The sequence below is a fragment of the Narcine bancroftii genome, chromosome 7, assembly GCF_036971445.1.
Source record: "Narcine bancroftii isolate sNarBan1 chromosome 7, sNarBan1.hap1, whole genome shotgun sequence".
Taxonomy (NCBI): Eukaryota; Metazoa; Chordata; class Chondrichthyes; order Torpediniformes; family Narcinidae; genus Narcine; species Narcine bancroftii.
In genome coordinates, this window is record NC_091475.1 from 183,695,730 (window position 1) to 183,710,899 (window position 15,170).

Sequence of the window (15,170 nt, forward strand, 5' to 3'; positions counted from 1 at the left end):
GTTAGGTCACTAGTTAGGTGAACTCCAAGGAACTTGGTGCTCTCCACTGTCTCCACTACAGAGTTGTTCATATGTAGTGAAGGTTGGTTGTGATGTCCTCGTGACGTTCACGATCATCTCCTTCGTCTTGTGCAAGTTGAGACTCAAGTTGTTACTCTCGCACCATATTACGAACACTTTTGGAGCTGGATCTGGCTGTGCATTTGTGGGTCAGTAGGGTGAAAGGAGTGGGCTGAATGCACAACTCAGAGGTGCGCATGATAGTACTTGAAATTCTGCTCCTGAACCGGACGGACTGTGAACTTTCAGTTCTCTGAGCAGGCATGGAACAATATGAAAGAAGAAGGTGTGCAGCCACAGGTCATGGTCCACATGGTACCAATGATATAGTCAGGAAAAGGGATGAGTTCCTGCAAAGACAATTTCAGGAGATATATAGGAAGTTACAAAGCAGAACCTCTAGTGTTATAATAATAGCAAGAAATTGGAAGATAGTACAGTTGGATGCATTGTTAAAAAGATAGTGTTGGAGAGAGGGCTGAATCATTGAGCTGTCTTCCCAAGGCATGTGGGCTGTATACGCGAATGACTGGTTGGACCTAATCTGGAGGTAACCAATATTCTTGCAGGGAGGATTTAAAGTAGTGTGTCAGGAGTGTGGGAACTAAAGCAATAGGTTAGCAGGTGGGGAGATTGAGGAATGCAGATGTTATGGAAGTCTAAGAATAATAAGAAGAGGCAAGATTAGATTAATGAACACAGCAGGACTGATGTTCAAATGAATGAAGGTATTCCCTGAGTCAGGTACTCCCTGACTCTCGACCATCCGCACATACGACCATTTAAAAAAATAAAATTATTTGCAGTTAGTATACTCCTTTAACCCTGCTGGGAGGCTGACTTCCCCACTCTTGCCAGGATGCTGTCGTCCCCACTCTTGCTGGGGGCCCGAGGTGGTGCCAGGTAACTAGGGAATACCTGTACATCTGTTTAGAAAACTACAGGAACATATAACCATTTGAGAATATAATGAAATTGCAATAATAGAAGCGGACAAAAATTGCTGGAAGAATCAGCAGGTCAGAGCATACACAGAATGGTGTATCAACATTTCGAGGCAGAACTGTTTATCAATATTAAATTAGAAAGGTGAAATTAAATTTGTAAAAGGGGAAAGAAACTAGGAGAGGAGCTATGGGATGATAGGATATAGGACAGAAGATATAAGGTGGAGAGACAGGAAGAAGGAGAAACCATCAGGAAGGAGGGTTTGGAGTTAGAGATAAATACATACAATAGGTATAGAAGAGAGTGGAATTGGATGGGGATGGGGATAACCTCAAATTTTAAAAATCAGTTTTCATGCCATTAGATTTAATGTTATCCTGGAGGAATATGACATGTTCCTCAAGTTTTCATTTGGCCTTTCCCAGACAATGGATGAGACCAAAGACAAATGGTTGGGGAAGTTAAAATGGTTGACTACAGGAAATTCAAGTTTTGTCCCACCAACAGAACATGTGTGTTCAGTGAGGCAGTCACCCAATCTGTGTTTGATCCCACCAATAGAGGACTCCACCCTAAGTACACCAAATACAGTAAATGAGGTTGGATGGTGTACATATAAAGTGCTGCAAGGTTTGTTTGTGGTCCTGGATGACGGTAAGGGAGGAAACAAAGGGACAAGCTTTGCACTTTCTGCAGTTACAGTGGGAAGGGCCCAAGGGGGTGAAGGGAGGAGTGAACGAGGGAATCTTGAGACATTTATCTCTGCAAAAGCATACAGGTGGAGAGAGAGGAATATATGGCTGCTCAAGATTGCAGCAACTGTAGCTTTTGTGTTTCTCTTTGGCAATGACAGAAAGTTGACTCAAAAAGTGTCATGAGCAGGTGTTATCTCCTGCATACAAAGTATTCAGGAAGGATAGGATACTCGTGCTCTGAGGAGTATCCTATTAATTTAGATTAGTACTGTATGCAACTAGGCTGAAACTACCAGTTTACACAGATTTTATCAAGGTTATTTAAAAGACAGCAGCACACTGGCATAGAATGATCTCCATGATTTAAAAATGGTGCATGAACGAGTTCTAATGAAAGGTCAGTGACCTAAATTTCTCTCTTCAGGGACACTATCTGACCTGCTATGTTTTTAGTAATTATGGAACAGAGAACAAAGAACATTACAGCACAGTACATGCCCTTCGGTCTTCAATGTTGTGCTGACCTATATATTCCTACCAAAGTAAAGTACTAAACCATTCCTACCTTGTAACCATCTATTTCTTTTCATCCAAGTGCCTATCTAATAGTCACTTAAAAGCCCCTAATGTTTCAGCATCCTCCACCATCCCTGGCAAGAAATTCCAGGCATGCACAACTCCTTATGAAAAGAAAATTATCCCTGATGCCTCCCCTAAACTTTCCCCCCTTCTCTTTGTAGAGATGTTCCCTGGTGTTTGCTATTCCTGCCCTGGGAACAAAGCACTGGCTGACCACCTTGTCTACTTACTCAGAATCTTATAGACCTCTATTAAATCTCCTTTCATCCATCTTCACTCTAAAGAGAAAAGTCCAAGCATCCCAAAGATGGCACAGTTGGCGTAGGGCAGTACAGTTGGCGAAGCAGTTAGTGCAATGCTTTTTCAGTGCCAATTATCAAGTCCGGACCAGGCTTCGAATCCCGTGCTGTTTAAGGAGTTTGTACACCTCAAAAGACAAAGGAGGAAAAACCCAACACCCAACCCCAACCAACCAATTTTCCCCTGCAACCGTGTCTGCCTGCCCCGCATCAGACTTGTCAGCCACAAACGAGCCTGCAGCTGACGTGGACATTTACCCCCTCCATAAATCTTCGTCCGTGAAGCCAAGCCAAAGAAGAAGGACATTCTCCCAGTATCTGTGTGGGTTTTCCTTTAAGGGCTCCAGTTTCCTCCCACCGTTCAAAATATACTGGGAGTGTAGGTTAATAGCGTGTAAATTGGGTGACACAGAGTAGTGGGCTGAAGTGGCCTGTTACCATGCTGTATGTCTAAATAATAAACTAAAAATTAACTATCCTATCAACCTGTGCGGCAACTTTGTGATATGTGTGGATTTGGATCCCAAGGTCCCTCTGATCATCCACACTATTAAGTCTCCACCCATTAAACCCTGTACTCAGCCTTCTGGGTTGACCTTCTAAAATACATCACCTCTCACTAATCCGGATTGAATTCTATCTGCCACTTTTCTGCTCAAATCTGCATCCTGTCTATATCCTTTTGTAACCAACGAAAACCTTCAGCACTATCCACAACTCCTCCTACCTTTGTATCAGCAGTAAACTTACTGACCCATCCTTCCGCATCTTCATCTAGGTCGTTATAAAAATCACAAAGAACAGTTGTCCCAGAACAGATCCCTGCAGAACTCCACTAGTCACCGACCTTCAGGCAGCATATTTTCCATCCACTACTATTCTCTGCTTTCTAAATGCAAGCCAATTTTTAATCTACACAGCCAAGTTTCTGTGGACCCCATGCCTCATGACTTTCTGAACGAGTCTCCCATGGGAGATCTTGTCAAATGGCTTACTATAATCCATATAAGGCCCTTTCAGGTGGACCCTCCACCTTGAGGCTGGTGACAGGAGCGGATTTAAAACTGTGAACACTCCTTTCAGATGGCAGCCCTAAAAGGCTGCTACAGCATTAACTGGTCCACCTGAAAGGGGTTATTCATATCCAGAGGTGCCTCGTAGCACCTCCAGATATGATGGAGGCAGGGTGACTGGTGTCACAGCATAGCAATAGCTGTCTTCCCTACCCATAATCCCCCATGCAGCTGGAACTATTGAGGGAAACACAGAGCAGTTCCACCTGCATGGGGGATTATGGGTAGGAAAGATTGTCATTGCTATACCTCATTTTGAGCTGCAGAGAGCAGCCTCGGTGCAGGAGCAGCCAGCCAGGCTGTCACAGCCCGCAATGACTGCCCCCCGACATCCCCTGCTGGCTGCCCCTGCCACGTTGTCTCCCGCCGGCCGCCCCTGCCCCGACATCCTCCGCAGACCTTTCCTGCCCTGACAGCCACCCCAGCCCTAATGGCCCCTGCAGACTTCCCCTCCCCCTACAACCCCTGCTGACCTCCCCTTCATCGTGGGGCGGGGGCTGTCAGGCAGAGGGGATTTCGGTCGCGGGCTGATGGAGCCATCAGCCTGCCCCCAGGCAGCCACTTACAGTGTCAGCGTAGTGCTGTGCTCTGCCAATTATCCCTCCCGGAGAAGGGTTGGCATTGGTGCCTCAGAGGCTCTTCTGCCACCTCCAGGTGAGTATGTCTTTAGCCGCGGGTGGGGGGGGGGGGGGGGGGCGGGAGATTATGCGGCTTTACAGCGGGGTGTTCAGGCCACCTGAAAGGGCCTATGGACCACATCTACCGCCCTTCCTTCATCAATTTATTTTGTTACCTCCTCAAAATTTTAATTACCCTTATGATGCATGAACCTTTCTTCAGAAATTCATGTGCTCATTGCTCATAGATCCTATCCAATAGTTTGGACACCACTGATGTAAGTCTTACCGGTCGATAATTCCCAGGATTATCCCTATCTTATCTTGGTGAAGGGTTCAAGCCTGAAACATTGGTTATGTATCTTTATTTTTGCTATATAAAGTACACTGTTTGACCTGCTGAGTTTCTCCAACATCATGTTTTTACTTCAACTTCTGCAGACTTTTGTGCTTTACTTCATTCTCCATATTACTGTACCTTTTCTAAACAAGGGGACCACATTTTCCATTCTTGACTCCTCTGACACCTCCCCTGTGGCCAGGAAGGATAGCCAATACCCCAGTTATTTCTTCCCTTCTCACAGCAACCTGGGGTGTATTGCGTCTGGCCCCTGGGACTTATCAGTCTTCACTGAGCACCTTCACTTCATTTACACCAGTGACAGAGACCTCCCGCACTCACATCTGTCCATGCCCTTATGTTCTGTCCCACTAAGACCACCCACAAATTGGAGGAACAACACCTGATTTTCCTTCTGGGCCCTCTCCAGCCAGATGGGATTAACATCGACTTTTCCATTTCTGCTAACCTGCTCTCCCCTTCCCCCTCCTCCCTTCCCTCCCCCTTTCCTTCCCCCTCCCTTCACCTAGCCAGCCCTTCTTCCCTTGATCACTGCTGTCCCCTCCCTCCCTTCTCCACCTATCACCTCCTGCCTTGCGACCACTCCTCCTCTGCTACTCTGTTGTTAGATGCCTGCTGACATTTTTCTATTCCTTGAAGGGCTCAAGCCCAAAATGTTGGTTATGTATTTTTACCTTTGCTATATAAAGGACACTGTTTCTCCAGCATTGTTTTCACAAGAGAAAAGTTAATTTTCATTCGCAGAGGGATGGATAGAAAAAAAAAGAAAGCCTCTGACAGGGTTGGATCAAATGCAGAAATACAACAGTAGTTAGGATCAGATTAAACTTTTTCTGTGTTATGTGTTGCTGGTTGTAAAACAATTCTGTAGTGGAGTGATACCTCCTCACGTGTCAGGAAGGCATTTCCTGAGAAGACTGAGATGGCAAAGCTACCAGCCACCTACCTGTTGACTACATGAGTTCTATTGAGAATGACCAGGCTGCTGCTTCACAGTGGTATGGTTGCTGAAGAGCATTGGATTGGAGGTCAATCCTCAAGATTGTAAGAGCAGTAGAGAAGATCACTGGAGTCTCCCCTGTTCCTCCCCCCAACCCCCCGCCCCATTCTCATAATATACCGGGATCACTCTCTGAAAGGAGCTTGTCAAATCATTAAGGACCCCTACCACCCTGCACATAGCATCTTTCAGCTAACCCATCATTAAAGAAACAAAAGTATCAGAGCCAGAATCACCAGGCTAAGAAACTGCTTATTCCAGAGATACTGAGGCTGCTGAATGACTGAGGTAATACTTAGACAATCTCTCCGAGAAACTTATTATTTAACAATATTTATGTATTTTTGTATATGTACTTTTTTTGTTGTAAATATGTGTGCTATATCTTTATGTATTTACATGTTTTTACATTGAGGATCGAAGAATGTCGATCTGTCCAGTTGTATTTTACAGTTGTATGACAGTAATAAACTTGAACTTGAAGCTGTCAGCCATGCCAGTAGATCAGGTTCGATTATAAAAATAGAGAAAGAGAAAACAGTCCAAACGAAAATGACTAGTTCTGATTTACACAGAAAGAAACAGTTACAATTGAGAATGCAATACTTACTCCTGAAGGAAAATGAAGTATTTTCCTTGAGTGTGCTGTGGGCCTCAATAGCAGTGCAGGAGGTCACAGGCAGAAAGGTCAGAGCAGGAGTGCTGTGGTGAATTAAAGTGCACAGGGTTATTTCTGGATTTTGATGTTACCTGGTTTATCTAAGCTGCTCTCATGGAATAATTCAAGCTACTGCATTTGCTGTCTTCAAGTTATCCTGCACCTCCCCTATGCACAGTGAAGAATGAAAAATCTGTCAAATCTCCAGCTATATCTTGTTTTCCATCATAGCATGAGATATATCGAGCCAGACCCGGGGAATTATCTACCTTTTAAGACCACTGAATCAACCAATACCACCTTTTTAATGATAACATTCTAGAATTTTGCCATTCCTTTTATTGAATTTTCCAACCAAGATATCCATCTCAGAGAAGAGGATGAGAAGGCCTCATCTTTGTTCTCCAGCACTCTATGCAGACTGTCACTTCAGTCACTAACACTCTTTCACTGGTTACTCATTTTCAAATTTAATTTTTAACATTTTTAAATTGACCAACAACCTTTGTGCATTTTGAACAGTGGGAGGAATCCAGAGCATAGAAACAGAGAAAATCTACAGCATAATACAGCCTCTTCAGCCCACAAAGTTGTGCCAAAATATATCCCTACCTTAGAAATTACTAGGCTTATTGATAACCCTCTATTTTTCTTAGATCCATATTCCTATCTTTTGCTATATAAAGGACACTGCTTCACCTGCTGAGTTTCTCCAGATGTGTTTTTAATTCAACCATGGTATCTGAAGATGCTCATGTTTTACTTCTGACTTATCAATCTTAATGTTTTTAAGGAGATCCAACATTTCCTCTTTTTAATCTCAACATCGTCCAGCACATCAGCCTGTTCTATTCCATGCTCACCCTGATCAAGTTCTTTTTTCTCTTAAGAATACTGAAGACCTACATTTAGGACCTCCCCAACCTCTGCCTCCAGACACACGTTGCCTCCTTTATTCAGTAACGGCCCCACTTTCATTCTTTGAGGTTTAGACTAGCAGGGGAGTAGCTATGTCATATACCCTAGACTGGTGGAGTGGTCCTCTTCTAGGGAGCCATCCTCTGCAACCGTGCGCTGAGCTTCAGGAGGGATGCACATGGAGCTGTGAGGGAAGGATGACACCCACCTAGCCAGCTGAATCATCCCTAGCGATCAATGGGATGACAGATGTCACAGCCAGAATGCCCTCACACCCCCCACTTTCATTCTTGTCATTCTTCTGTTTTTCACATAAACATAGAACATCTTGGGCTTCTCCTTAATCTTAATTGCCAAGGCCTTCTCATGCCCCTTTCAAGCTCTCCTAAGTGCTTTCTTAAGTTCTTTCCTGGCTACCAAAAATTCTCATGAGGCCTTCTTGTTTTCTGCTTCCTAAATCTATATTTCCTTATTCCTCTTTACAAGCCACCACAATTCTTCTTTCTTACCATCTTTTCCTTATCCCAGTGGGACAAATCTATCCAAAACCCAGCAAAAGTGGTCCCTAAACTTCTTCCATATTAGTTCTGTGCTCTCTCCTATGAACATCTGTTTCCAATTTACTCTCGCTAGTTCTTACACAATCACATTGTAATTAGTTCTTCCCCAGTTAAATACTTTCCCATTTTGACTGCTTTTATCCTGTTCATAGCTCAGGCAATTGCGGTCTCGTTCACTGAAATGCTGCTTCACTGAGATGTCTATCATCTGACCAGGTTTATTACCCAGTGCTCAATCCAATACGGTCTCTCCTCTCAACAGTTGGATCACAAACTATGTCAGGAATCCTTCTTGAGCACCTGACAAATTCAACCCTTTTTATAAGATGTTAATTTGTCCCATTAGAAGAATGATTCTGTTCCTGTTTGTTCATTGTGGCAAAAAGTATCCTGACATTTCTCGTGTGATTTCTATCAATGCTGTCTCCACCTGACAATCTATGTCAATTTCAAGATAATTAGTTAAATCTCTTGTTCTGTCTGTGGGTCATTTCAACAGGACACAATTTAACATATGGATAAGTTCTCCAGCAACTGTGTTGGATTCAATGGGGCACAATTGGCATAGTCGCAGCAGGCAACCTTTGCAGACCTGTATGAGATGGGATTTATTTTTAACCTCTAAGTGATGCCCTTATAAACTTATACATGGGCACCCTCCATCAGGGTGGCATTAACATCAACCTCCAGCTTCCATTAACATCCCCCGACCCACCTTTCCCTAAGTCACCTTTTCCCTCTCTCTCTTACTCTCTCTCTCTACTCTTTTCCCTCTGTCTCCTTTAACAGAGCCAAAAACAACTTCCCTACCCTAATCAATTCTCTCCTTTCCTCTCTTCTGTCATCTTATCCAATTGACATCTTTTGTCTGTGTTCTCTTCTCCTCCCATTCTTCCATTTCCCCAACTTTTTTAATACAGATATTGCCCTTTTTACTCCAACTTTGAAGAATGGCTCAGGGCCTAAATGTCAGTAATATATCTTTACCTCCTATGGACACTGCGAGAATTTCTGAGTTTCTCCAGCATTTTTGTGTTTTTATTACAATCAAAGCATCTTCAGACTTATGTGTGCAGTGCCTGCTGCTATACAGTATTGTTATATGATCTGATAGAGCACTTTTTCTAATATTTTTTCTGAATGTCTTTAAGATATAATTGCTTCTATTAGTAGACTTTCCAAAGATCACTTTTTTCACAATGACATCTTACTAATTTAATTTAACTTGGATCCAAGGACAAATAGTATTGTACATATGGATGCTTTCCATGGACTACGAATAGCTTGCCCATTACAAGTAAAATTGTAAATCACTTCCTGTTTATTTGTATGGAATTTCACCTCTAACCTATAATGTATTTTTATTCAGTGATTCTCAAGGTAGTTGCCACTTTGTTGAAAAATTCGACACCAAGCAATGAATTGATGGAAGTTAGACGACTGTTTTTGTCAGATATGATAAAACTGTTCAGTAATAGTCGGGAAAACAGAAGGTATGTTGAAAAAGTTCATATATTTTCTAATTTATGGATGCATTTTTATTTCAATAGATGATATATATATATATAAAAATAGCAAAAAAACTATTTATTTATTTATTTATTTAATATTTAAAGAGTTATATTAATAAGTTCATGTTTACTCTTAGTTTCTTTTGATTCCTCATTTCCTTGATCATCCAAATGCAGAATTAGCCACTTCCCTTAGAGCACTCAATAGCCACATCAACTGGGTGTGTTGTTATCTTTTTCAGTATCTAACAATACACATTTCAATATGTCACTACACAGAATATAAATAAACTTTGAGGAGCATACAAAATGATGTTTGCAGGAAACATTGTTGTATTTTGGATAAAAGCTATGATTCTATATGTGAGGTGAGGTAATTCTTCCACAATCATGTCCTGAAATGGTGCCTTGCCTAGTTCTTTGTGTTTTTTTTTGTTGTGTGCTAAATCAAATAACTCTGAAATAACTTATGAAATAACTGATGAAACTTAATGAATATTCTTCAATTAAAATTCCTCCCTTACATTTGTGCATTATGCAAAGTACTATAGCTCCTTCTCTATCCATCAATAGATTATCCACTGCCCCCTAACCTTTCAAGTTCTTTTTATCAGCACTTTTCTGGTTCTGATCACTATGTCCTTCCTGTAGTCTTTTTAGAGTTGCATGTAATAAGGAGATAAAGCACAAATGACAATTTGTATAATTTAACATTGTAGAATTTAACATTCTACAATGAAAACTGCAGAAATCAATGGCTATTTCTTGAACCTTCTGTATATTAGAAACAATTTTTTTCCTGATTTATTTCTGAATGTATTTTCAGTCTTCCACTCCATTTTGCAAAATTCCAATCTTACCTTTTTGTCTAAGAGAAATCATTTAATCACTTGATCACGAGCCATCATACCCACATTTATATTTTCACAAGTTACTTTATGATGTTTCTGTTCAGTATTTCAATCAGTTTTACTACTGATTCAACAATATTATTCTTGAAGTTATGCAAGGTCATTTTTTCCACTTTTTAAAAAAAGCTGAAGCCTAGCTGAGGCTCAGGCATGTTAAATCTCAATAAGTATTTTTTAGTGAAATTTGTAGTTCTCCTAGGATTGTTCTTTTTGTGCAGGTTTGGACTTTATTCCCTACAGCGTAGAAGAGTGAGAGGAGATTTGATAGAGGTAAACAAAATTATGATGGGTATAGATAGAGAAAATGAAAGAAGGCTTTTTTTCCACTGAGGTGAGATACCACTTTGAGGACATGGGTTACGGGTGAAAGGGGAAACATGAGGAGAAATTTCTTCACACAGAGTGATGAGAGTATGGAATGGGTTGACAACTGAAGTTGTAAATGCAGGCTCAATTTAACATTTAAGAAAAATTTGGACACGTACATGGGGTGTGGAGCTGCAGATCAGTTGGACTAAGCAGAGTAATGGTTTGGCACAGACAAGAAGGGCCAAAAGGCCTGTTTTCTGTGCAGTGTTGTTCTCTGGTTCTGTATAATAATGCAATTGTGTGTATGAGCTAATCAAGTAGATGATAATTGTAACATTATAAGAGCACATTTATTTTGCTGGTTAATTATGCTATGTGCCCATTTTGTATTTATTTCCAGATGCCTCTTGCAGTGTTCAGTTTGGCAAGACTGGATGTTCTCTCTTGGATATATAAATCCAAAATGTTCAGATGAACAGAAAATTACAGAAATGGTGTACAACATATTCCGTATCCTTCTCTACCATGCAATTAAATACGAATGGGGAGGCTGGCGTGTTTGGGTTGATACTCTCTCAATAGCGCATTCTAAGGTAGGATTCATTTGGCAATTGATTTTTATCTCAATAACTAATATGCAATTATTTCTAAATAATAGAAAACAATGTGTATATTCTTCCATAAAGTGCAGTTCAATGTTAACAATAGCAGTTAAATATCAAAAATTTTAGAAAAACTATCTCTTGTCAACATGGCTATTTCCTGATTATTGTCAACTTAAGAACAGGAATCAGCTTTATTATAACTTTTCATTATTAATTAACTTGATTTGAAACCTTCACCATTGAAAAGAAACCTGTATGGTACTTGGGTTTTGATCATGTGAACAGTCCAGAAAAAAACTCCATCCAGAAAGCTGACTTTACCCATTCACAAAATAACCAACTAAAATCACAGTCATGTCCTCCACTCAACTGTTAACTTGAAGCTTTTTGGAATAGTTCGGAATGTTATAAAGCATTTTAAATTAAGAAATTAAAATACTTAGCATGTTTAAACATGCTGTGATATCTCCTTTGAATTGAATGGCTCATGAAGCCTGTGCTAGATTTAAACTCCCCTGCATAAGTTTTGAAGTTCTGAATTCAGATAATCATGCTGAAGGCCAGAGTTTTCTTTCACTTACCCAGCTAAATGCTAGCAATTCCCTGTGAAGCTGCTGGAATTTAGCCAATAATTTCACAAAATATACAGTTCTGTTAGATTTGAATGTGTACTGAAAATTTTGCAGAAAGGATACAAGATGATATATTCAATCTTTGGTCATTTTGGTGCCACGGTTGACGTAGCAGTTAGCACATTGCCTTTACAGCGCCAGTTATCTGGACCAGACCTGAGTTTGAATCCCATGCTGCCTGTAAGGAGTTTGTATGTTCTCCCCATGTCTGCATGGGTTTTTTTCCGGGGCTCCTGTTTCCTCCAACCCTTCAAAAACGTACTGGGATGCAGGTTAATGGGGTGTAATTTAGATAGCACAACTTAGTAGGGCTGAATTGGCCTGCTGCAATGCTATATGTCTAATTTAAATTTAATTTCTATTTGCCTCACCTGCAATATCAGTTCAGATGCAATGGCATACCATTAAATCAACTGGGGTGTCACATAAAAATCTATATTAATTGAATTTATCTTCCACTGCATGTATGGATTTAGCAAATACATGGTTCAGTTTTCTCTAGAATTATACAACATGTGAGGTAAGAATTTGGAAATAAAATACAAAATCTTATTGCAACAAAAGATGACTAATTGCTAATTAATGAATGCAGTACAAGTTAATCATCAGGACTGGAATATCTCATGATTGGAAGCTCTATCTTTGCACAGGGGTAGATGTTTATTTGAAGATTTGGGGGGATTGTGAAGAAAGATTCAGTACCAATATTTATTCTAACCACAATCAATGTTTTTTACTTTGGTATTAAAATGACAATTTAATATTAATTCATAAACAGCAGCAATGAATTTAACTTCGAGAGTTACTACACATAATGTGTGAGAAACAAATGTAATCTTTTTTCTGAGCTCACTTTATTCCATCTCAGTGAACAGAAATCATGTCTTTGAAACTATTCTGCAGTTAACAGATTTTAAGTTAGTGCTTCAGCTTCAGAAAAGTTTCAAGGTTGCACAAACATGAACAAAATTGTTTGCAGATATTGTTGATGTTTGGATTAGTTGAAATCAGATTTATTATGCAGTGTCTGTATTATATTTATGAATATTCAGTTTTAATGTACAAACATAAAATTATATCAGGAATAGGCCATTTAGCTCCATTCTCCATTTTCTCTATTACATATACAATTTTTTTGAATATTTTATTTTGAGAATTTTCAATCCACATGCAGTCAAAATGAAGAATAATCAAAAAGAAACATATCAATATAAATAATATTAACAAAATACAAATATTGATCCGCATGTCGATATTAAAGAAAATGAGGGAAAAAAAGTCAAAAAATGATTCAATTATTATAAAGAAAGAAAAATTACAATAATACTATAAAAATGCAAATTCAGTGTCCATGTTGAACCAAAGGGAGAAAAAGATAATAGAAAGATAATAGGGAGAAAGAACAAAATAAGAGGAACTCTCCCATCCCCAAAAAAACAAGAAGAAAGAAGGAAAGAAGAAAATGAAAGAAAAGAGAAAGAAAAAGAAAAATAGATTGGCTTTATCTAGGATAAACCGCACTCACATCAAGGGACAAATAACCTGACTTATCTTAGGATCCTGGGCACAGCGAGCACAAAGGAGGAAGAGACAGGAGGGGGAATGGTTAAAGATGTACCCAAAAGTATTTAAGGTATGAATTCTATATCCTTGAAAATACATCCTACCTGTTTCTGAGGTTATAGATGATCTCCTCCAGAGGACACAATTATGCATTTCTAGCTTCCAGCAGGCTCAATCTAGTTGTGAATCAGATTTCCTGGCCACTTAACGAATTTTAATTGACATTTTGACAGCCTCATTTTAGGTTTTGCGTCTTCTAAGTTCCCCAATAAAAATAATTAAGATACCTGCTTTGCTTTTTCATTTTTGTTTCAGCTATGTCAATAACCTCACATTTTTTCATACTATGATTCCATTTGATATAACTTTGCCCATTCAGTGAGCATGGATGTAACCCTAGATGTCTCTCTGCATTTTCCTTTCAATCTACACTGCTACACATTTGTATCATCAGGAAATTTGAACAGTTGGGGCTCCAGCACTGATCCTTTGACACCCATTATCATAGACTTTCAACTTAATAATGGTGTTTTTCTCAGCTCCAGTTGATTTTTTAAAATTACGATTATTTAACAGAAGTATTTTGCAGATAATCTTTCAAATCCTTTCACTTATTATTTAGATATTATTTTTCTGTTGTATTACCAGCAAATTGTTTTGCTTCAATTTTGCCTGAAATATTTGGCTCAAACTACAATTGATTGCAATTGACTTACCAATTTGTGCAGGTTACTTATGAAGCTCACAAAGAATATTTGGCCAAGATGTATGAGGAATATCAAAGACAAGAAGAAGAAAACATTAAAAAAGGGAAAAAAGGAAGTGTCAGTACAATCTCTGGTCTGTCATCTCAAGCAGTTGGATCTAAAGGAGGTATAGAGATCAGGGAAATTGAAGATGTTTGCCAGACTCAAAGCCCAGAGAGTGAAATAGACTACCCTGTCAACACAGATTCCAAAAATCTCTTAGTTGAAGCAAGAATATCTGGTAATGGAGCAGATAATTCAGACAGATCAACAACGGGTGGGCATGTGGAGGTTCATGATCTCTTGGTGGACATCAAAGCTGAAAAGGTAGATGCCACTGAAGTAAAGCTTGATGATCTGGATCTGTCACCTGAAACATTAGTAGCTGCAGAAAATTGTAATCTGGTAGAAGTAGAATCACTGTTAGACAACGTATACACTTCTGCTGTTGAGAAACTTCAGAGCAATATTAATAACAGCTCCGTGTCACAACAAAGGGAACAAAGAGACAGTGGTCCATTGATATCTTTAGTGGATGAAAAGGATGACCAGCCTGTTAATTGTACCTCATTTAGTTTTGATAAAGCAACAAACCATCAGGAAAAATTAATAGCTGAGCTGCCTTCTGCTGACAATCTTTCTATTCCAAATGTATCAGAGAACCAAATTCATACCAGTGCTAGTGATGACCACCTTGGACTTTTGGCTCATATGACTAGTAATTCAGATAATACTAGTCCAAAACCTATAAGTGAAGATAAGAATTTTAAAATCTCTACCAATTTGGAAGAAATGTGTATCCTGACTGAATCAGAAGGAATCGTTCCAAAAGCATATGCAGAAATGATTGGTGCACCAATTGATTCAGAACTGCCTTCAAAAAAGTCTGTTGGTAACTTAGATGCTTCTAGCACAATATCTGATACTGACAGATCAGATGATGGAAAAGAAGCAGGAAAGGAAATTAAAAAGATTCAAACCACTGCTACAACCCAGGTAAGATTAAAACAAGATGATCCTACACTTTTCTCATCTTATTGATTATAAATGTTTCACAATAATTTTAATCAAATTTCTAATGAAAGTCATTTTTATTTTATCAGAAATATTTATGTATCTATTTGT

At 39.4% G+C, this 15,170-nt stretch overlaps 1 protein-coding gene across 26 annotated transcripts in view; it reads left to right on the top strand.

Annotated features, from left to right (window-relative positions):
- nbeaa (neurobeachin a) overlaps positions 1–15,170 on the top strand; it is a 1,045,297-nt gene that overhangs the window by 488,548 nt on the left and 541,579 nt on the right. For all 26 annotated transcript variants that reach the window (XM_069891655.1, XM_069891654.1, XM_069891651.1 and 23 more), the window contains 3 exons: positions 9,138–9,261; positions 10,900–11,092; positions 14,028–15,041. In XM_069891655.1, coding sequence (XP_069747756.1) covers positions 9,138–9,261; positions 10,900–11,092; positions 14,028–15,041 — 1,331 coding nt within the window. The remainder of the gene's footprint in view (positions 1–9,137; positions 9,262–10,899; positions 11,093–14,027; positions 15,042–15,170) is intronic.